At 34.0% G+C, this 23,736-nt stretch overlaps 4 protein-coding genes and 1 long non-coding RNA gene across 9 annotated transcripts; 3 read left to right on the top strand and 2 right to left on the bottom strand.

The window, feature by feature from the left end:
• Window positions 1-1,131: 1,131 nt before the first annotated feature.
• Top3beta (DNA topoisomerase 3-beta) lies at window positions 1,132-6,388 on the top strand. The gene is made up of 14 exons (XM_011052788.2): window positions 1,132-1,444; window positions 1,516-1,658; window positions 1,731-1,925; window positions 2,744-2,911; window positions 2,980-3,108; window positions 3,199-3,317; window positions 3,396-3,596; window positions 3,694-3,898; window positions 4,024-4,206; window positions 4,330-4,539; window positions 5,150-5,367; window positions 5,474-5,698; window positions 5,773-6,034; window positions 6,095-6,388. The coding sequence occupies exons 1-14, from the start codon at window positions 1,354-1,356 to the stop codon at window positions 6,299-6,301; spliced, it is 2,556 nt and encodes an 851-aa protein (XP_011051090.1). The 5' UTR covers window positions 1,132-1,353; the 3' UTR covers window positions 6,302-6,388.
• Window positions 6,389-7,339: 951 nt separating this feature from the next.
• Window positions 7,340-8,519, bottom strand: LOC105144097 (uncharacterized). The gene is made up of 3 exons (XR_845853.2): window positions 8,384-8,519; window positions 7,791-7,947; window positions 7,340-7,563 (listed from the first exon to the last, which is right to left on the bottom strand). It is a non-coding gene; the product is annotated as an uncharacterized LOC105144097 (long non-coding RNA).
• Window positions 7,941-9,034, top strand: AIMP3 (aaRS-interacting multifunctional protein 3). Its single transcript, XM_011052785.2, has 4 exons — window positions 7,941-8,072; window positions 8,411-8,620; window positions 8,706-8,801; window positions 8,878-9,034. The coding sequence occupies exons 1-4, from the start codon at window positions 7,986-7,988 to the stop codon at window positions 9,007-9,009; spliced, it is 525 nt and encodes a 174-aa protein (XP_011051087.1). The 5' UTR covers window positions 7,941-7,985; the 3' UTR covers window positions 9,010-9,034.
• A 491-nt stretch (window positions 9,035-9,525) lies between these two features.
• Klp31E (kinesin-like protein 31E) lies at window positions 9,526-19,605 on the top strand. Of its 2 annotated transcripts, none has more exons than XM_011052787.2 (16): window positions 9,526-10,083; window positions 10,676-11,060; window positions 11,805-12,251; window positions 12,335-12,443; window positions 12,537-12,740; window positions 12,820-13,124; window positions 13,190-13,418; window positions 13,531-14,432; window positions 14,514-14,863; window positions 15,110-15,298; window positions 15,427-15,552; window positions 16,637-16,805; window positions 16,888-16,993; window positions 17,088-17,642; window positions 17,720-17,990; window positions 18,189-19,605. In XM_011052787.2, the coding sequence occupies exons 1-16, from the start codon at window positions 10,049-10,051 to the stop codon at window positions 18,259-18,261; spliced, it is 4,455 nt and encodes a 1,484-aa protein (XP_011051089.1). In that variant the 5' UTR covers window positions 9,526-10,048; the 3' UTR covers window positions 18,262-19,605. The 2 variants fall into 2 exon arrangements, with proteins under 2 accessions (XP_011051089.1, XP_011051088.1); XM_011052786.2 differs by having other exon boundaries at window positions 18,860-19,605.
• Window positions 19,309-23,730, bottom strand: PSR (bifunctional arginine demethylase and lysyl-hydroxylase PSR). Of its 4 annotated transcripts, none has more exons than XM_087409096.1 (7): window positions 23,712-23,730; window positions 22,344-22,442; window positions 21,690-21,895; window positions 21,178-21,460; window positions 19,988-20,343; window positions 19,614-19,846; window positions 19,309-19,476 (listed from the first exon to the last, which is right to left on the bottom strand). In XM_087409096.1, the coding sequence occupies exons 2-7, from the start codon at window positions 22,414-22,416 to the stop codon at window positions 19,452-19,454; spliced, it is 1,176 nt and encodes a 391-aa protein (XP_087265222.1). In that variant the 5' UTR covers window positions 22,417-22,442; window positions 23,712-23,730; the 3' UTR covers window positions 19,309-19,451. The 4 variants fall into 4 exon arrangements, with proteins under 4 accessions (XP_087265222.1, XP_087265214.1, XP_011051086.1 ...); XM_087409088.1 differs by having other exon boundaries at window positions 23,584-23,721; XM_011052784.2 differs by lacking the exon at window positions 23,712-23,730 and adding an exon at window positions 22,531-22,632.
• Between the last annotated feature and the right edge of the window lie 6 nt (window positions 23,731-23,736).

Here is a 23,736-nt window from a genome sequence, read left to right on the forward strand (position 1 = left end):
CGATTTTTCCAAGTAAAGCTTAAATAATAAATAAAGCGAAAAATAATAGTACCTTTTTCAAGATTTTAATGGAAATTACACTAGCAATTACGACTAATGCCTAAATTCTAAACAGAATCGTAAGGCTCATAACATATCTATTCTTGTAAGGCCAGTTGCACCATTTTAATTTAATATTACTTTAATTTTCAGCAAGGCTTAAAACTCTCTTTGTCTTTGTCTTTTTTTCGGCTTTAAAACGAGACAGAAAGAGTTTTAAGCCTATTCTAATATGTTTTTTGTTTCCTGTTTTTTACCTTTTGCTTTTAATTTTGCAACCGTTTTATCGATTATTGTATTTCTTGTTATGAATTTCTTGTTTCTTTCGAAGTTAACTCTTATCTCAGGCGATATAAAACAAAAAACCGAATAAGAAGCAAAAAGACAAGATGTAAAAAATAGCAAAAAGTAAGAAACTGAAAATGAAAAGCACATTGTAGAACAGGCTTTAAGTTTCGTTGAAAGTAACTGGTGCAACCGGGCCTAAGACTTGTAAGAATTTTTTTAATGTTTATATCTTTATACAAATAATATTTTTACAGACATTCTTTCTTACTAGCCATAAAATTTACGAGAAGTCATAGATATTTACGTCTTACGATATATAAATATATATATATATATATTTAGCATAAAATTAGAATATTAATCATAAGTTCTTGCAAGGCTTAGAAGTCGAGAATACGTTACGAGTCTTATAATTCTGCTTAAAATTGACCCATAAATTTTAGATGTGTAACATTCGTGATTATCGATCGTTTACGTCTCGAAATATTGCAACGTAGCACATTAATCTTTTTTTATTATTAATTGCGATTAGATTTAACGTTATTTAACACAACAATAATCCACTTGTAGATCTCAAATTCGAATTCTCGCTATTTTATCAATATGATAGAGAAGAATCTGCGGGAAATTGTAAACAATGTCGGTAAAATAGATACGTGCACGTCGTTTTGCGACTAATCCTGCCCTCTTGAGTTACTTTTTGTAACTCTTCTCTTTGCGAGATATTGATCTCTCTATTGATAACTGATCGATTGTGCTTTACATACTTATCGACGGTATCCGTTTACTGAAAGCACCACTAATATCGTCGTGGCGCGCAATACGTGAAAATCACTTTGACCACTTTAACCACTTTGACGTTACACCACTGCACTGATGTTGTTTTGTTTAAATAAATCGAAATATTCGAAATAATGTCAAGCGTGGCAAGTAATGTCTTTGTTCAGATCCTGTTATATATACCAGCAAACCTGATATAAGTTATTTATCAATTGTAATATTCGTTAAACGAAATATCACATTAAAATGAAGACCGCTCTAATGGTAGCTGAAAAACCTTCTTTGGCGGCATCCCTGGCAAATATATTGAGTAGTGGACGATGTAGTACTAGAAAAGGTGAGTTATCGGCTCGAATTACTTCCTCTTTCACATTTCCTTTCATGAATTTCCTCTACGAATGTCTCCAGGATTAAACGGCTCTTGTTCCGTCCACGAATGGGTAGGTCAGTTTAGATCCGAGACTGTCAATTTTAAAATGACTTCTGTATGTGGACACGTCATGACGTTGGACTTTATCGGAAAGTATAACAATTGGGACAAAGTAGATCCGGTAAGATAAGACGTGGCATTTTTGCATTTTTTATTATATAATAATTGTATTTTTTTTTTGTTGCATTTTTAGGCAGAATTATTTTCCTGTTCAACTGAGAAAAAGGAAGCGGTACCGAAACTAAAAATACCATACTTTTTGGCCAAAGAAGGAGCTCATTGCGATTATTTAGTATTGTGGTTAGATTGCGATAAAGAGGGTGAAAATATTTGCTTTGAAGTTATAAATGCAGTGCAACAAGGAATGCATAGGAAATTACATATAAATGCAAGTGACTTCAGATATTAAAACTATTGAATCTTTTCATATAATGAATTGTTAATCATAATTTAAGGGTCCATTCTATCTGGTGGCTTAAAAAAAAGAGATTTTTGACAATTTTTTTCGAGAAAAGTAATGGAAATGCATACTTCATTATTTTTACATGTTATTTTTATATTTTTTTTTCTTTAATTTTAAATGTTATGAAGTCAATGTGTTAGTCTACATAAACTTTCAGAGAAGATTCCTCTCTGACTTGAACATGGTGTTAAAATGGAAGTATTGCAAGTCGCACCAGTCATCTAAAAGAATTAAAACAAAAAAACGATTTTCCTGTTTAGAAAGAATGTCTACAGGATAAACTATGATAATTGACTTTAGATAAAAAATAACAAAATGGCGATTATTTGAAAAAAATATTCGATTTTTTTACCTTAAATTATGTTCTTGCTTTTACGATAAAAAAAAGTAGTATGATATTGAATATAATTGTAGTCTATCCAGTAGAAAAAAACCTTGCTCTACAATCGTGCAAAATTTGAAAGCGATAGTTTAATAGTTTTTGTTCTATCACTTCTGTTGGATTGAAAAGTATTGTTTTGAGAAAAACGCGTTAAAAATTTCATATTTACTCTTTTTTTATTATTTACGCCTATATTTGCCATGTTAAGGGTTTCAACACAATATTTTACACACTTTGGGCTATCAATCATGTAAAAAAAAATATTTTCAATTTTGTGACCCCAGCAAGATAGAATGAACTCTTAAATATTTTTATTGTATTAATAAACAGAGCTTTCTTTTTAATGGATGGAAATTTATAGGATATATGGCGAGCACGATTTTCTGCTATTACAGAGAAAGATATAAAATCTGCTTTGGCCAATCTAATAAAGCCCAATGAAAACGAAGCGAAAAGTGTCGATGCACGTCAGGAGTTAGATTTGCGAATAGGCTGTGCATTTACTAGATATCAAACTAAATTTTTCCAAGTATATCACAATTTTTGCCTTGTTATATTTTAAACATCACAGAATACATATGAGTGTTATACTTTTAGGGCAAGTATGGAGATTTGGATGTATCTCTTATTTCTTATGGTCCGTGCCAAACTCCAACATTAGGATTCTGTGTACAGAGACACGATGAAATTCAGACTTTCAAGCCAGATCCATATTGGGTATTGCAGGTAACTGTATTGTATTTTGAAATTTATACAAACATTTTTCTTATTATATATTTTCTGTGTTAAATGATATTATCTTTTTGTTACTTTGAGGTAACTGTCAAGTCTCCTGACGGTCAAGATATTGTGTTAAGTTGGAGTCGTGTACGTTCCTTTGATAAAGAAGTTGCAAGCATGTTTTTAAGCCACGTTAAAGAATATGATCAAGCAACGTGAGTTATACATGTTTAAATGTTTAAAAATCTTAATATATTGGAAAGATTACATCATTCGAAATAAATTGTGTATAGCGTAGTGAGTATACAAAGTACAGAAAAATGCAAATCACGACCTATAGCATTAAATACAGTAGAGCTGATGCGAGTCGCCAGTTCTGGATTGGGTATGGGTCCACAGCATGCTATGCAAATTGCAGAAAGACTTTATACTCAAGGATACATAAGTTATCCACGAACAGAGACAACATCGTATCCTGAAAATTTTGATCTGCTGTAAGAATCTTACTGCTTGATTGTTTAATGATTATTTTTAATTTGCACATGTATGTATATCATACTTGATATTACAATAATTTTTATTTTATTCAAGTTCAACATTAAAACAACAGCAGAATAGCTCGGAATGGGGCGAAGAAGTTCGCAAGATAATAGCAACTGGAATCAATAGACCAAAGAAAGGCCACGATGCAGGTGATCATCCGCCTATAACACCCATGAAACATGCAACCAGGAACGAACTTGATGGCGATTTGTGGAGATTGTATGATTATATAACGCGACATTTTATTGCTACGGTATGTTTGAGATAATTGAGATAATTGAGTTAAAACTTTGAAGTGATCCTTATTTGCATTATTATATGTATGTATTTTTTCTTCTTATCTTCCTTTCTCTCTCTATTTCGGTTTTCGAATCGTAGCTGGCACGGGATTGTAGGTACTTGAGTACTACGGTAAAATTTGAGATAGGCATGGAAATATTTACAGCTACTGGTCACAGTCTATTGAGTCCTGGCTACACGAGTATTCTTACTTGGCAAGCACTTGGCAATAATGATACCCTGCCGAAATTTACATCCGATGAGAAAGTAAACATACAAGAGGTAAAAATTATTTTTGTTACATTATATTTACTTGCTTGTATTTTTAGCCACGTTTTAAACAGAACATATTATGCAAAATGATGTGTAGAATGTAGTGTAGAATGTTCTGTTTTATTGTTATAGGCCAAATTAGTTGAATGTTATACACAACCGCCAGATTATTTAACAGAGGCAGAATTAATATCTCTTATGGAAAAACATGGCATTGGAACAGACGCTTCGATTCCTGTACATATAAATAATATCTGCATTAGAAATTATGTTACTGTTGCAGCAGGCAGAAAATTAATACCTACTTCTCTTGGTATCGTTTTGGTCCATGGATATCAAAAGGTATCTTTGATTTCATTTTTTCTACAGGGTGGGCCATCTATTGGTACGTTTTTAAAAATGCGATCAAATGAGCATACATTGATATTTTTTATTAATTTTTTTTTTGTTGTGAAGCTAAAAGTATCCGCGTCAAGAATGAAAAACGATTTCGTTCATGTGGCTCCCTCTACTGGCCTTACAGTATGCCATTCGGTCACCCCAATTATTAATGACATTTTGGACTACCTCGGCGCCAATTTCACTCAAAACAGTCGTAATATAATGTCATCCACTAACATCCCTTTCTCACGAACTTTCCTCACCAATTTGCGTATAGCTCCTTCGGTGGGTGCTCTATCACGACCCATATTTCTTTTCAAAATTCGTACAGTTTCGGCGACACAGCACTGACTTTGAAAATAAGTTTTTAAAATTTCAAAACGCTCTTCAAGAGAAAACATGTTGTTTCGTGCCGCGGACGGTATGACTAATAAACTGTCAAAATTTCGGGTCTGTAGCTCGTTCGGTGTTGCCATACGACGAAATTCAAAAACGTACCAATAGATGGCCCACCCTGTATCTGTCACAATGATAAATCTTGTATAAAATACACATGTGTCCCCTTTATTAGATAGATCCTGAATTGGTTTTGCCCACAATGAGATCTGCAGTAGAAGAACAATTAAATCTAATAGCATTAGGTCGAGCTGACTTTCATGCTGTACTACAACATACCGTAGAAATTTTTAAACAAAAATTTCATTATTTTGTACAAAGTATAGAAGCTATGGATCAGTTATTCGAAGTGTCGTTTTCGCCACTATCGGCTTCCGGCAAAGCACACTCCAGGTAACAATTATAACAATTATAATGACAATTTATCCTTTGCTTTGTATAACATTCCACTATATTACTTGCTCTTTTTTCGATCTCTTATCATTGATATATGTTGCAGATGTGGTAAATGTCGTCGATACATGAAATACATACAAACTAAGCCGTCTAGAATGCATTGCGCGCATTGTAACGAAACTTATAATTTACCACAAAATGGAAACATACGAATATACAAAGAATTAAAATGTCCATTGGATGACTTTGAATTACTTTCATGGTCGACTGGAACACGAGGAAAAAGTTACACATTTTGTCCATACTGTTATAACAATCCACCATTCAGGTATGTTTACACAGTTGTATGTATTGTAATTGAATTTAAGTGTAAAAGAAGACTGATTATTCTTTCAAATTTAGAGATATGAAAAAAGGAATGAGCGGTTGCAATTCATGCACGCATCCGACATGCCCGCACGGTATGAATTCAAATGGTTTATCCAGCTGTTTGGAATGCGATCTAGGTATACTTGTACTCGATCCTTCAGCCGCACCTAAGTGGAAATTGGGATGTAATCGTTGCGATGTTATTATCCATCTATTTGAAAACGCGCATAAAGTGACAGTTGATACAGATACGTGTGATTGCGGTGCACAGTTAGTAACTGTCGAATACAAACAGGTGAGGAAATAATATTTATTCTGGAATGAACATGCAACTGCATATCTTGTTTGGTTTCAGGATAAAAGTAAACTTCCCAACGAAGTGACCGAAATGTCTGGTTGTGTGTTTTGCACTCCAGCTTTTGCTGCGTTAGTAGAAAAACATCGTGCAGTAGCTTCGAAACCAGTCGTCACGCGTGGTCGGGGTCATGCCAAGAGTCGTAATCGAGGCAAACCTAAACCACCAAAGGACAAAATGGCACAACTGGCAGCTTATTTCGTATAATGAATCGTTTAGAGCTGCATATAATATAAAGTCATTTACGTGTGTGTATCTCGTCTCATTCTTTGCAAATAAATCTCTATCATAGCATTTTATAACATTTTATAAGAATGATGGTAATGATTAATCATTTTCATGCTTTCTATTAAATAATAGAATCTTACAATGTATTACAACGCATTTTATAGAATGTGTTTTATTAAAGAAATTTGACAAGTTTTGACGAAAATTCTAATTCATGGGCAGAATAGTAAAAATTCTTGATACAATTTTATGTTTAGAAGGTTTAGAATGTAAGATTTATTTTTAAATAGAAACAATCGTGAAAGAGATACGGAGCGGTTCGAATGATTCTGTAATTTAAAATCTTTAAAAAACTTTATAAAAAAAAAAAGAATACTGCTGTAATTTTATTTTATTGGAATATTGAAAAAGTTCCAACTTTTTTTATGATTATACTTGTTAAACGTTTAAAGAGTGTTAATTCATATAGAGAGATAACATTCATATGTTTAAAACTTAATACTTGATTTTTATTTAAAACAAATACTTTATTTGTGATTTTAATGTTATCATCCGAGTTCGATTATCAATAGAGATGACATTTTCAGAAAAAAATTGTAATTTTTCGGCAATATGTAAACTATTGTAGCATTAAAAGTATACATACTTATTTATTTCTACAGCCAAGGATGTAGTGAGAAAAATGTTTTGGGAGGGACAGTTTTTTAAATGTTCTTTTTTATACTAGTAATACATTTGGTAAGCGTAAACAAAAAAAGTTTCGTCTAAAACAAAATAAATTCAATAGCAAAAAGTTATGATAATTTATATACATGTTGCAATGTCGCGTCGAACGTTTCGCTAACGCTGCATATAAATTGCCATAATTTTTTAACTGTTACATTTAAAGATTTAAAACTTTCCAGAAAACTTCTTCAAATATTCAACTATAATATAACATTAATGAAAATTTTTAACTCGAAAATTCGTAACATAACTTTAACGTTTGAAAAAAAATTCACTAAACTCGACAAAATATTAAAAATTCATTATTTTATTGTAAAGTTTCGGAATAGCTCTACAAGTCGCAGAATATGTCAAAGATTATAGTGTAAAAATTTAAATAATAAATATTAATATCCGACTGAGATTTTGCGAGTTTAAGTGCTGACGTTCTCCCAACGTTTTTTGTGTTTGTACTAACAGCAACATTGTTTTCCGTGTAATTTATCGAATTTTTGTTTACGTATCAAATACAAATCCTGAAAATCAACAAATATATTTTTAATACATTATAAACGATATTTTTGCAACTAAATTAAATATGAAAACTATTCCAACAGGATTTAATATCCTCTCTCAAAACAAATTGATATTTACGATTCAACAATATTTTATATATTCTTATGAAATTATTGAAATTATTTAGAATTTCGAGGGAGAGGCTACAACCACTGTCTAGCATTTATATAATAAAAAAATCACGAACGGCCTAAATGAAATAGTCAATGGTACTTGACTTTCAGACACTCTGGTGGCAGTCTTCCAAAATAATCAATTTGAGGAGGCCAGTTGGACCACCTATATACTTTTAACACCATGGTTTATTTCAATCACAAAGAACGCTTCAACCTTTCTTCTGAATTCTGAAAGTTATAATATTGCATTTACATTTTTGTTTATCATGGGTTTATGTAATATCGAATGTATAGAAAGAATAGCGCAATATCTCGATGTTTCTCCAGGAAAGTTGCAAGTTTCTGATAAAAATGTGAGTATTAAATTATTTCATAAAAATATCTGCCTTGCTCCACATATTTACCCGATATCACTTATGTGCACACGTATAAAACTATTTAACTGTAAATGTGTTCAATAATAACAATATTTTATTATAATATGTTACCAAATATAACATATGTTCAATGAAAAATAAGGTATAATATTATAGATTTGCCAATATTTGGCAATTTTTAGTAATTAATATCTCGTTAACTATTGTGTAAAATGGTGGATGACTTTTCGACTCAGTTCGATTCACTCTACTTGCTCATGATGGGTGACGAAATATGTTAAAATTACCCTGTATGTCGCACATAATTGTTTTAGGTAGTATTTATTCCAGAGTGTGCAGAAAAGAATTTACCATCCATTCAAGGCTTTAGCACTATTGTGCAAACGCTTGTAAGGAATTCAAAATGTTCCGATATACTTGGTAATGAGAAAGAAACACAAGCATTGATACAGCAATGGCTAGAATATATTGTAATCTATATTAATTATGCAGATATTCCTGTCAATGCCAACAGAATATTAAATGTAAGTGTTACATACATGTATATTATATATATAAAGCATGTGTTTCTTACAGAAAATATAATATTAATCCAACTTTTAATTAAAGGAATTGAATACGATAATAAAAGATATACCATATATAACTGGTACAAAGAAGACTATTGCAGATATTGTGCTGTATTATGTTTTACATTCCATCATGGTAACAACGCATTGTAATAAGCTGCAATGATAATATATGCATCTATATAATTATTATATTTACTATTTTTTTACAGAAAGAATTAAGCCTTCAGCAAAAGGCACAATATATTCACGTATCGAGATGGTTCGACAATATTCAGCAAGAAGAGAAATTGAGACGGGACTTAGATCTAATATCTTTTAACTTATTACATCTGTATAATTAAAATAAAATATTTAATTTATTTTAAATGTTGTAATTTACAATGTAATTTATGATTATTAATTTAAATTATATATAATAACATATATATATATATATATATATATATATATATATATATATATAAAAGAAAATCGTAAGTCTTGTAATGAATAAGCTGCAAATATATTGCGTACCATTAATTTATAACAAATTACCATGCCATTTATTACTCATTTGTTTCGTGAATTTAGTAATTTTCTAAAAATTTATCTTACCGCTCTTACCAATAATATAAATACTGACAGGGTAATTTATCGATTGGTTTACCGATAAATACTACTAACTTTATCAACAATGTCGGAAATATGATACGTAGTTCGCATCAATTTATAAAATTGATATTGGTGTCGCTAGTGTACTGTGTCTTTCGAGCGAAAAACGCCCGGGATAGTCCCAGATGGCCTCTCTCAGGTTTCTCTCCGACTATACTGTACATCGTTTTTAACGATTGCTCACGACTGCTTCACTTCAGCAATCAGCAGTATACGACATGGCCTTTCTCAATGAATTTTACTATATATACAATATGTTCGTATATATATATGTTCACGAGTGCTCCGTGTAGAAAGCAGTAGAAACAACGATGGTACTGACGGTACTGACACCACTGACAGACAGTCGAGAGGCAGCTCAAGCTCCCACGCTATTGTCATGATTGTTTGGTCATGCTTGGTGATTGGTTTAGTGACGGCCGCCGTTGCCGTCGTGTACAGTGAATCGAGTTATCAAGTGAAACGCTTTTACTCGTAAACGTCACGAGAGAAATGTACAGTCTCTCGTGCATCGCTCATCGGAGATGGTCGAATTTTTCCAATTATTGTGCCTGATAACGCGTGCGCGAGCAACGTTCTTGACATTGTCGCATAGCGGAGAATCGCAACTGCCTGCAGCCATTCGCATTTGATTTATTTTGGCCTAATTTTAGCCTAATATAGCCAAAGTTGTCTTATGATCCTCACATAGTTGAGCATAGCATCGACTAATAACTAAAACGTAGCGAGATGGCGGACGATTCGAGCGTACGCGTTGCCGTGCGGTAAGTAAATAATACATTTGTATAATATAATAAAATTGAAAACCTTTTTCAGACTTTTGTCCGCGACATTTGATACATGCCGGTGATGCGCCGGTGACACGCCGGTGTCGATTGAGAGGCTGATTAGAAACTCCGCTTATTCAAACACGCATATTTCTCTATTAATTGTGAATGACGAGATAGTTGAAGAATTTTTGCCATGGCTAACTGCTTTTATTCAGATAAATATTTCTCGTGTACCTCTGGAACATCTCTGAATGCCTAGCTGAGTTTTGAGTTTTTTTTCCTTCATTACGAAGAACAAAGAAGCGCGAGATACCTGCAGTTCTTTTGCGCGTAAACACGTTATGACGCATGAAGAAACTTGGACTCGAACGAATTCCACGGACGATTGCAAATATCGATTCTCGAGTATCTCCTTTTATGACACAAGCGCGTGGGCTTAATTATCGTTCGTCTAAGAAATGAGCACCTTCAACTTCAAAGTTGGAGATACAAGTGACCTTCGTCACCAATGATACCGCGATTACCGCAAAGTGTTTGTTGTTCTTCATTATTTTTAACCATTAGATAAATTGGTTGTCTGTTGCAGAATAAGGCCTCAAGTAGCTCGCGAAGTAATCGACATGTGCAGGATTTGTACTCAAGTACCTCAAGGGGAGCCGCAAGTTTTTCTCGGACCCGACAAGGCCTTTACGTACGATTACGTTTTCGATACTCAGGTGAATCAAAACGCGATTTACGAAACATGCGTGAACCGTCTGGTGGAAGGCGCGTTGGATGGCTACAACGCGACGGTCTTCGCCTATGGACAAACCGGTTCGGGTAAAACTTATACCATGGGCACTGGTTTCGATGTAGAAGTCGATGAAATTATCGTCGGGATCATCCCTAGAGCTATTAAACATCTTTTCGATGGAATAGCGGATAAGCAGAACCGTGCAAGGGAACGCGCGCAAATGCCTCCGGAGTTTAAGGTCCGTTGAATTATCTGGGATTCAACTTGTGCTTTGTTTTTTATCTTTGATCTCTAGAGTTCAATTGAAACTTTTACCGAAACTAAAAACGAACACTCGCGTCAGTTTCGAAACCATATAGCTTCTCTTCTTCATAAAAATTAATTTTAACATGTATAATTGTTGTTTCAATAATTGAATTATGATGTCTATGAAGGAAAAGTACTTATATTCTTTGGCCAAAATTGACACAAACTAAATTTCGGTTTTTGATTTCGATCGAAATTTATGGGTCAATTCTAAAAAGAATTGTAAGATTCGTAAAACTAGTAAGAATTTATGACTAGTGTTCTAATTTTATGCGTATGTATCGTATAAGACGTATGATTATTAAAGTAAATATCTACGATTTCTTGTAAATTTTATGACTATAATAAAGAAGATGTAAAAATATTGTATAAAGGTATAAATATTTAAAAATTCTTACAAATCTTACAGGAATATGTTACGAGCCTTATTCTGCTTAGAATTTAGATACTAATTGTTGTTTCAATAAATTATGATGTTTATTATGAAGAAAAAATATATGATACATGGATATGTCTATACATATGGCCTTTAAAGAATTCTTATTTTTTAATTTTGGTTTCGATTTCGATTGAAATTGACACGCAGTCGAGTATTTCGGTTTAGTTTTGGCAAAAATTTCGGTCGGACTATTGATTTCATTGTTACAATGACGATCTCTCTCGTTATATGCCGCAGGTTACAGCACAATTCTTAGAATTATATAACGAAGATTTGAAAGATTTATTAGAGCCAGGAGGACCGAGAGGTGGTGCACGTATTCATGAGGATACAATGGGTAACATACATTTAACTGGTGTAGAACCACGCGTCGTAACCAGTCCCGAACAAGCACTAGAGTACCTTCGATTGGGTGCATTATCGCGCACAACTGGATCCACGCAAATGAATACGCAATCCTCTAGATCGCATGCAATATTTACATTATACATCAAACAGCAAAGATGCATCAAAGTCGAGGATCCCGACGCGGATGTCGATACGAGTGGTGTCGAGTTAACGAATGAATTTGAAACGTTAACCGCCAAGTTTCACTTTGTCGATTTGGCCGGTTCCGAGAGATTAAAGAGAACGGGCGCTACCGGTGATAGAGCAAAGGAGGGCATTTCTATCAACTGTGGATTGGTAAGAGTAGATCTTTTCGACAAAAAAAAAATAAGATAAAAAGAGTGTCTGTTTGATTATGTATGTTATGTTTTTTTCTACAGTTAGCCTTGGGTAATGTCATTTCTGCTCTCGGTGATAAAACGAAGAAAGCCTCACACATACCGTACAGAGACTCAAAGTTAACTAGATTACTTCAAGATTCCCTCGGAGGTAATACAATATAGTTGCGGTATATAAGCATATAAAATATTTTTAATTAAGCCTACTTTATGACTTACATTACAATTACGATTTACATTACAGGAAATAGTCAAACCGTTATGATAGCGTGCGTATCACCGAGCGACAGGGATTTCATGGAAACTCTAAGTACGTTAAAATATGCAAATCGAGCAAGGAATATAAAGAATAAAGTTATTATTAATCAGGATAAGAGCTCGAGAACGATCGCTTCTCTACGGCGAGAAATTCAACAGCTTCAATTGGAATTGATGGAATATAGACAAGGTATATAATTTGAAATGTAAATATTATAATAATACTTTCATATTACACGTAACATTACACACCTGTTTCTTTTCTTTAGGCAAGAGAATCGTCGGTGAAGACGGTGTTAACGATGCCTGGCATGAAAATCAAATGTTGAGTAGCGAATTACAAAGTCTTCGCACCAGAGTGAAAGCACTTTCGGAAACGGTTGATGCATTAACAGCCAAGAACGCTCTCTTATTGGCAGAAAAAGCAGCGGGTCACTGGGTAGCGACATCGGGCAAAGGTGATGATCAAGTGACTAGTTTGATACAAGGTTACGTTCAAGAAATAGAGGAGTTACGAGCTCGTCTGTTGGAAGCGGAAGCTATGTACCAGCAACTAAAGAAAAGGCAAATGCAGGTATGATGAATTGCTATGTTCAAAGATATAATAAAACTGATCGATATTAATAAAATATTCATTAGGTTAGCGCAGCGAATCCATATGGGGATAGTTCGTTTCATTCCGATTCTGCGTCCGTATTGATCGATGCCAAGAGAGATGTCGAAAAAGAAATAGAAACGTTAAGAACCTTGAAAGAACAATACAGTAGTAATACTATCAAGTCAGTGGATGAGGGAGAAATAGACGATGCGGAGAATGCGCAGGATTCGGTAAGCGAAGATGATTCCGACGATGATTCTGATCGTAAAGGTATGTTTAAATACGTATATTTTATGTATATATATTTTTACAGCATCTTTTATATCTAACGCTCTCATGTGTTTCCATTATATTATATATAATAATTATGTTATTTTTACAGAAGAAGACGAGGAAGAAGCAGCTATGGGTCGTGAATTGGAAGCGCTAACATCTGACATTGATGTTAAACAACGTCTAATACAAGAACTTGAGCTTTCTCAAAGACGTTTGCAAACTATGAAGCAGCATTATGAGGATAAATTGTCTCAGTTACAAGCTCGTATTAGAGACACTCAAGAAGAAAGGGATAAAGTGTTGCTGTCCTTGCAGCAACAACCTACGCCGCCTACCGAAAAAGTGAAAAAATTACGCGACGAATACGAGAAGAAGCTCGCTAATATGCAAAAAGAGATGAGACTTTTACAATCTGCTAAAAAAGAACATGCAAGATTATTGAAAAACCAGTCTCAGAATGAAAATAGGTTGAGAGGCTTGAGAAATGAACTTTCGGAAATGAAAAGGGCAAAGGTGAAACTTTTAAATAAAATGCGAGAAGAAGCTCAACGACACAAAGAAAACGAACTGAGACGCAATAGAGAAATAGCACAATTACGAAAGGAAAGTCGTAGGCATGCAAATGTCATCAGAACGCTAGAAGCTGACAAGAGAATGAAGGAAGTTGTTCTTCGACGTAAACAAGAAGAAGTAACGGCATTACGAAAGAGGGATAAAGGATTGAGTCAAAAAGCTGCTGGTCGTGCACCAGTCAAATCACTCAATCCTAAAGCGTTGAAGCAAAGATGGCAAACATTCGAAAGAACAATCGCTAAACAAGCATTAGCAAAACAAGCTGCCGCAGAAACGGAAAGAGAAATGGAAAGATTACTTCAAGAAAGAGAAGAATTAGGGAGAGATTTGGAGAAGCTTCAAAAGCACAGGAGTCAAATTACAAGTGCAAGAGGTGACACCGCCGATATTGATGAAGAAATCGATAATGTGGAAAGTAAAATCAGTTATCTGCAGGTAATCTACTTTAACGAGAGTTTAATGTAATTTAACGTTAATCATTCCTTTATTCTTATTATAATGTGCATAATTTTACAGGATAGTATCGCGGAATGTCAGCGAGACATGGTTGAAATGGGCGATGGTGAAGCGGAGGGTGAACCCGGTGTCGAAACGCTCATCTCCACAATTCGAACGGTAGATGAAGCACAGTACTTACTTCAACGAATGCTCGCATTTACAGTGGAGCAAAGTTGCATAGCCGCACAAAAACAGCTCGAGGTGCGAGATATGGAATCACGGCTCAATCAAGTTGCACAAGAAAGCGATGTACAACATCAATTACTGGAGCATGTTTTACGCGATAGAGATCTTTTATCTCTCACAAACAATCAGAATAATGTATTAGCTTACAGTCCAGCCAGTTCAAGGAGTTCCTCTCCCGACAAGTAAGTCAAGCGATATTTCTCTAAATAATTTCTAAACATTCTACTTTCGAATTATGATAATAAAAAGTGTAAAAGAAAAACTTTCAAAAGTGTAATTCAAACGCTTTCAACAACATATATTTATACAATCCAATTCGAGATTACTTACTTATTTCTTTCTATGTACCAACTAACTGCGATATTCATTTTCTACATTAATATATGTATACATACGTATCTCATTTTTATTTATATCGTCTGAAATAGTGAAAGTTACGGCCAAATTATACTCGGTGAAGAAAGGCAGCGCAATAGTAAAGTTAGAAGAAGAACAACACAACCGCAAGAACTTCTTTATGGTATACATGCTAATCCGGAAAATGTGAAAGCAGATGATCAAAATCAAAATCATAATCATCCTCTTACCAGAGTTCCCAGTGCACCGGGTAGCCTAAAGTAAGTATATGTCTTTTAGACTCAATGTTCTTAGAAAAAAAATGATACATGTGCGGGAAAATTTATACGGTAATAATTCGGTATGTGAATATACAGTTCTCTAACATATGTTTAATTTCTGTGTACAGAGGACTGGTATTAACCAGAAATCCGTACAGTGGCACTGTAACTGGTGGATCACCAACTATGAGTCGTCGCGACAGCACATCGCCCAGAGCTCTGCGACGACCGATTCATCCAGGTGGAGGCTCTATGTGAGTGATTCTTCTGCAGCACATTCTTGTTCTTGTATTCCTTATATATATATATATATTTTTTTATATCCTCCATGCACTACTGAAGACCTTTATTTTCTCCAGATAAACTTTATTTTATTGATTTTATTTAAGATAGGAATCAAGTGCAAGTATTTCGTGCCTAAGAATATAATAATTAATAATTAGGACGTGCGCGCGCTTGTGCACAAAATGAGCGAAAGCACGTGAATTAATGTTAAATGCCACACATTTAATAAAAGAAACAATCTTTCAATATATAAATTGTAACATATACGCACATATAATAGTATTATGTTGCAAAAGGTATCTGTTATATTATTCTCCCTATGTATAAAACGTGTGTCTCTGGGCTCATCATCAGATAAGATATTCAGCAAACATTTCCAAAAGTGTATATTGTAAAATAAAATATAAATATATGCGGGAAGTATATTACATACACACACACATGTATATGTGATGTGGAGTATAAGTTTTATACAATAACTGTATTTTATTTGCAAATGGTATTTTTAATAATAAACCTAGATTTAGATATTTACAAATAAGTAAGACATGTATATTTTCAGTAATATATATTATATTTCTACACATATGTTTTTGCAATGAATCGCTAACACATTATAGATTCTATATTTATTTAATTCTTTATGTTAATTTATATTAACATATTAATGATGGCAATAAAAAAAGACATTAATTTATAAATGGAACATGTATCTTCAATATGTATAGACGTAAAAATTATATATTTTTTGTATGTAGGATAAAAAATAAATGACCAAATTTTAAATAAGACGCGAAAATTCGATAACTGACGAAAGTTACCTCCTTTTGGCTGTTCCTTACTTACATATTTCTAAGTACGAAATTTGCATTTGATGGCTGAAATTAATATTTGTGTTTAATTGCGCACTACTCCTATACGTAAACTAGATTGATATAATAACGTTTCGTTACCTTTCCTATGCATGCATGTCTGATATGATTTTCAAGTCGGCATGAGAGATTATTAGCCAAATGCCGGCTAACTAACATGCTAACATAACACACATATTAGGGAGCAGGTAGCGCATACGGATATATCTTCACCTCCTGGGTCACCTACTACGTACAGACGGTTCAATAGCCGCGAAGAAAACGTATTCTCCAGACTAACTGCGAGCAGACAGTTAATTGCGTCTGAACCACAACCAATGAAAGGAATTATTTCGCAGTATCAGGGTAAGGTAAGCATAAATAGGTAACGAGCTTTCTGCCTCTCTTCCCATCTCTTCCGGAGCCAAGTATTAGATATGATTTTTCCATCAGATTCAACCACGGGCCATTTTGCAATGTTCTCATATTGCGGAAGGACATAGCAAAGCTGTTCTTACTATATGCGTGACGTCGGATTTACTTTTCAGTGGCTCGAAAGGTATATATTGTATATGAATTGCAAGTCAATAATATCGAAAAATATTTGCTCGGGTGTAATAGCGATAACAAACGAGTTACTTTGAATTTTTCAGATCGCACCGTGAAAGTATGGGATTTGGAAACAGGAATTGAAAGTTCAAGTTTTAGTGGACATCCTAATAATGTCGTTGCTGTAAAGTATTCCTCTGTTCATCAACTTTTATTTAGCGTATCTGCGGCATACGTTAAAGTTTGGGATTTAAGAAGTGGTAATAACTGCATAAAAACGTTGTTTTCTTCGGGTCAAACTCAGGCCGGTCCTATCGCACTGTCGACCCCATCTAGAATGCTTCAAGTTCCTGTGGGCGAAACAACAATTAATGATTTAGCACTCAGTTTGAACGAGCAGGAACTATATACTGCAGCTAGTGATAAAGTTAGAATATGGGATCTTCGTAAATTGACATATACAACTAGATTGAGCACGCCACACACAGCGGCCGTTATGTGTTTGGCTGTTGCTGAGGATGGCAAAGTAATAGCAGGTAGTAAGGATCATCTGATATCTCTTGCCGAGCCTAATATATCCGGACCGTCCGTTAGTTTAGCGCCACCACATTATGATGGAGTTCAATGCTTAACAACAATCGGCTCTACATTGTTTTCTGGTGTGTTATTTGTTGCGCATTATTGAGTAATATATAAACATGTAATGAATAATTTATTATCATTAATTGATCTTCAGGTTCTAGAGATATGTGCATAAAACGATGGGATCTAAGCAAAATGGAATTGGTTCAATCTCTAAATAACGCTCATAAAGATTGGATTTTGGGATTATGTACAATAAATAATGGTTCCATAATGATTTCGGGATGTCGCGGTGGTATATTGAAGGCATGGTCAGTTCCTAAGGATTATTTAGGGGAATGTACGCCTATTGGAGAAGTGCGAGCACACGCTTCTGCTATCAATGCTATCGCGACCAATCAGCAGCATATATTTACAGCGAGCAAGTAAGTAAAAAGAATTCAAATGTCTTAATGCTCTTTCATAATTAAATCTGTCACGAAAATAATATTCAATACAACGATATGCAATAGTTTTTCGCGAATTGACTGTTGGCATATGTTATGTATATGCATACTTCGGTTCAGCAAGTCCATATACTATGACAATTCCGAGTAAAATAACGTCTCGGATGTTGGTTTCAGCTCCGGAGAAGTGAAGCTGTGGCGTATACCCGATTCCTCATTATCTATGTCTATCTCCACAGTTTCCCTTTAACTTTATTTGCTTTTTGCCTGTGCGATACTGTGTATGCACTTATCTTATATTTTGTGATAATGCGCATGCTTATTTATAGTTGAACATTTAAAATATGTTACACATAATGCGGCATTTTATGCATAAAAATAGTTACATTATTTGTTATTCTGTGTAACGTTCGTTGAATGTTACTATACATTTCACGCAACACTATAATACATACAATACTAATTATTAATGTTTGAAGTCGAATAAATATACGCAATTACATTTTGTGAACTTTGTGTCTATATTTATATTTGCACAATTATGATTTTGCTAATCATATTAGCATAATTTAATTGTCCATCTACAATTTTCAAAATTGCAATATCATATTTGAGTTCAAATTTAAATGCACGAGATATCCGATTACAAGCATATTTTTTTCTACAAACGACATCAACGATGTATAATTATTCTCTTGCTAACCAATGAATCGAAAAAATAAATAACTTAATCAGTTTTATGACAATTGTGTTGGTCTAGTGTGTACGGATGTTTAATTCGTTATTATTTGCTTCTATGTTGTTTACTCCACTTTGGTGCTTTGCATGGTCATCATGTCGATACGAAGCGATGGAACTGTGAAATTATGGAACTACTATAAACGAGATGTAAGGACCTTCCACAGGAGCAACTCACTCAAAAGCTAACACATATGTGTCCTATACTACAAATTGTATTTAATTTGCAATTGTATAGTTTTCGTTTACTTTAAGTGATAATGCACTTGATCCATTAGTTCGTACTTTTTTTATACTTTGCTATTGCATTCATTTTTTAATATTGTTGGGAATACTCTTCTGAAATATTTTTATATATTTTGACTTTATTGTAATTTTAATAAGTATTAGGAGATGTGATAATTATAAAAAAAAACCTGCAGGACAATATGTAGATTTGTTGTCTAAGAAAATGACGAATCATAATGTTAAAGTCTGAAGTAGGAATAATGTGCATTATCATAAGATGCTTAAACATAAGGCTTGGATAAAGTATTATATCTATAGAAAAAAAGCTATATGTGTTATCTGATATTTATTTTGTTATGAACATAAAGATATGATAATAATAATAATTATTATATTTATTCTTAGTACAAACAATAATTGTTGGTTAATACTGTACAGTCTGAGGTCTCTGTAGGTTCCAAATACTGGATATTGTCAGGGTTGATTATTCAATTTTCTTCTGAAAATTTTAAAACAGTATTATATATATATACATACACCTTAATTATAGTAATAATTGTCACATAAATCGATTGTATAAAAAAAAAGAGGGAAAGGAATAATACATGATGATTATAGCATTTCGGTATATACTACCTCTTTTTCTTTTTATGCGCGGTAAGTGATTCTTGACCGCTATCATCCTCACTATCCTCAGATTGACTACTACTGGTACTACTCGATGAACTACTCGAAGAACCACTTGAGGAATCACTAGCAACACCGGTATCTTCTTTTACATCTATAGTTTCTGCTAAGGTTGCCAGTTCAGGTTCTTTATCGTTGAGTACTTTTAACCATTTTCGCGATAATTTTGGCCTTCCTCGTACCTATGATTAATTTATTATTACAGCTTGCATAATGCTTATTTGTTATGCGTGCGTGCCTCCAAATATTCTTGTAAATAATCTTACGTTAATAATATTTCCTAATTGTAATAATTATGTATATTTTACTCGTCGAGTTCTTACCGTTTTATGCCAAACTACTGGAAAGTTAGTACGCGAACAGAAGTTTTGCGTGACTGCTATAGTTTCATCAAGATTTAATACAATATGCCACCATCCGCCAGGAATGAAAACAGTTTCACCAGGAGTTTGCAAAATTTCTATTGGACGACAATCTTTTGGCCAAGTAGGTAGCTTTGTGCGTGGATAGACAATTGAAAACCATGTAATGGCTTCGTCCCTTTGTTTACCACCTTCGCCTGCGGTTACTTTTAGAAGTTCGCGAGGAGTATGTGTAGGAAACAGACACCAGCGTTTATGGCCAGAGATTAATGCATTCCATGCACTGGTACCCAATGGATCTATGTGTATTCCTGTGCCTGTTGTGATTTTTTTTTAATAGAATGTATTTTACATATTATTGCGTTAGAGAAAGTTTTTTTACAAGTTGATAGAAAAAGACCTTTCCCCATCAATATCTTCGTTAAAAATGATCAAAATTTAAATTAAAGAAAGCGTTTAAAGCTTGAAATTTCTACTTTCGAATGGTTACTATATTTTTTGAATTTATGTAAGTTTTGGAATTTTTATATATAGAAAACTGAAAAAAAAGAAAAATTTTCTTTTTACTTTGTAGGTTTATAGCAAGCCCAACAAAATTTTGAGCAAATTTTTGACTATAATCGTAAAAGCTTGAAACTTTCCCTACACAAAATCGTTTTTTAAAAATGTTTCAACGATTTTTTATTCCTGAGATATACTCGCAGATTAAGTAAAAAGGAACATTCTGATTTTACTGTTCGTAAAATTAAAAATCATCGTATCACAATTATAAATACAGATACTTAAAGCCGAAATGTTGCTCTATCAAGTGGTGTAATTGCCAATTTTTTTTAATTTTTTAAAAATAGAATATATGGGTTGCCAAGTTTTTTTATCAACTTGTAAAGAAACTTTTCCCCTAACTCAATATTAACTGTTGCATTATTAACATAGGAATCAAATTCGTTGACATATGACACATGTAACACAAAGTTCCTAGACGTTGCTACAGTTTTTAAAACAGCATCTACATTAGTAATTTTTTAATACTCAAAATCTTTTGAAAACAAAATGTACATATTTTTTAATTAGCGCAATAATTACTTTTTTTAAAAACTCAAGAATGCACGCATGTGCTGAAAGATATTTTAATGTATGTCCAATATATTTACCAGATCTTGCAGGCCCCATAACAAACCAACGATATGGTGGTCTTCGATGTTCGCCGGCATGATGAAAAAGATCATCCCGAAAATATTTAGGAATTACATAATCTTCCAATAATTTTTTTCGTCTTGGATGTTCACCAAACGAGCTATCAAAAATGTATAAAGGAGAATCATCTTCATTATTAAACATATACCGAACGTAATATTTCATCTTCATTTTTACACTATATCCTTCATTGTCTTCTCCACATTTAAACTTTTGATTTCGATATTTCTTTGCTAATCTCTGGAATCAAATGAGAAAATCAGAATTATTAAAACTTATTTTTACAATGTATGAGCATTAAAGATACGACTTTTCTTTCAATTGAATACATTAATAAAATTTAGAGTTTGTTGAAATCAAATTATAAAATTGTCTAATATTTGAAAAGTACATCTTTTTAAATAATCAATCTTATCTACTTATAAAGAACAAAATAAACTGATAAATATCACATTAAAAAAGATCCAACCTCTATAGTCCATTTATGTTGGGCTCTCCAGCCATTTTGAACACCTCGTATTATCACAGGCTTATAAGGTTTTTCATATTTTTCTACGAATTCTTCCGTAGTCACACTGGATTCATCGATTCGTTCAGCATTGTCTTGAAATTCCCAGAATTTTTGAAAAATTTTACAATAGCCATGCTGGATCCACGCGGCTTTATCAGCGAGCTCTTAAAAGTATATACATTCAAATAGTATCATTAGAAGTATATATCATGAGTTTTCGGTGATATCAGTTCATAATTTAAATTAATTTATATATAAAATTGTATGGAATTATAATAATAGTGATATAATGTGTTTCTACAGATCACAATCAAGACACATAGATCTCGAATTGATTTGATGGATGCTTAAAGATTTTTAAAGGTGAATAAGTGGATTAAGATTATCGGGAAATTGAATTACATCATCGTCATTCAAGGTCTCAGGGGAGTGCTCTGTCTTGCTCTTCTTGGAAATAATCGTACAAAGTCGGTGAACACGATTTTTTACTATCTTATTAAGCTCGGGCATTTAACTTTTGCTACGTATAACAGATACATGAAACAGAAAACGAAAAAAGCCGATATCGGTGTGCCACTTTGTAACGTAGGTTATAAGTTCCATTTTCTTTACCTGGTCGAGCCTTCTTTTTCACCTCTTTGATCCTCTTTCTCGCGCGATGATCCAATCTCCATGCTTCCGTCATGACTACGTTTGTATTATCTATTTAATCTAGAAATGTAGAGAGAATATATTTATTTACAGTTTACAACAGATTACAAAATTCAAAAATGTTACAAAACGCTGTGGAACAACTCACGACGTTGGGAAAACGTCATTTAGTAATAATCGGCGATAACGGAGTTCAGTATTACCAGATCAAAATTTTATGCTTCTGCGCATTCAAATTTGCGCAGTCTATAATTTTATTGGCTGCAGAAGAGAGAATTTTCGAGAAATTCTCTACCTCGTAGCCAATCAACAGGCAAATTCATCGGACAAACTTGCTTTTTTACTAGATTATGCACTAGTTAGCTGCACGCGTTTCTAGTAACTTAAATTAGCTTCATAGCAGTTCGATTTCGATGATTCCCAAAAAATAGAGGTATTGCGGTATTTGTGTATGCATACACATATATACGATATGTATATAGATATTACATACAGCTTGTGCAAAAGTTTGCACCAGAAAAAAATAATTTATACGGGTAAAACTTGATTGTGTCAATTCATCTGAACGGAATGGCTCTTTCGACGAGAAATAAAAATTCCATCGAATCGCGAGAACAAATCTAATCATAACATGATAACAACGATAACTATACGTTGATAAGAATAAATATAAAATGAAAGATTCCGTTTGTAAAGAGTATGGTGTATCTACGAATACTCGAAAAGAGGATAACTCCGATAACTCAAGATAAAAAAAAACGATAAGTAGGACAAGAGACAAGTGAGGGGAACCGGGAACGTCCGAACCGGATGTGCGGACTACGGCGCTGACGGAACAAGATGGAAGAGGCATGACGCCATGTTCGCCATGTTTTGATGTCGTCATCCCCCCCACCCCCACCCCTGGACGTTGTTTCGTGCAGAGGATAGCCCGTGTTTTTTAGCGTGTGCTTTCCCGTAGATTCACGCCGCAGCGCACGTTCCCGACGATATCCGGTCGTATCCGGTGGTTCCTAGTGGTTTCCAGTGATTCCCGGTGGCACGGTGGCCTGTCGCGCGTCCATCAGCGCCGTAGCCTCCCATAGCTCGTCAATCTGCATGCACGTCGCGCGGAGCTCAGCGGAGCTCGATCTGGATCTGCTGGATAACCCTCGTGTAAAGATCATCCAAGTTCATCTTTGGTGGCGAGTCGCGCTCGCACCTGGACGTTTTCATGTCCGTGGAAGTGGCTGCGGTGCGGGGGGGATCTACTGTTTACGACGCGGTGGTCGTGTCCTAGTGACTCCACGACGGGAGTGATCGATCGGAGCACAGCCGTTTGCCACTGACCCCGCCACGTTACGTTAGCACTGCC

Source organism: Acromyrmex echinatior, chromosome 1 (assembly GCF_024713525.1).
Source record: "Acromyrmex echinatior isolate Ae372 chromosome 1, ASM2471352v2, whole genome shotgun sequence".
Classification (NCBI taxonomy): Eukaryota; Metazoa; Arthropoda; class Insecta; order Hymenoptera; family Formicidae; genus Acromyrmex; species Acromyrmex echinatior.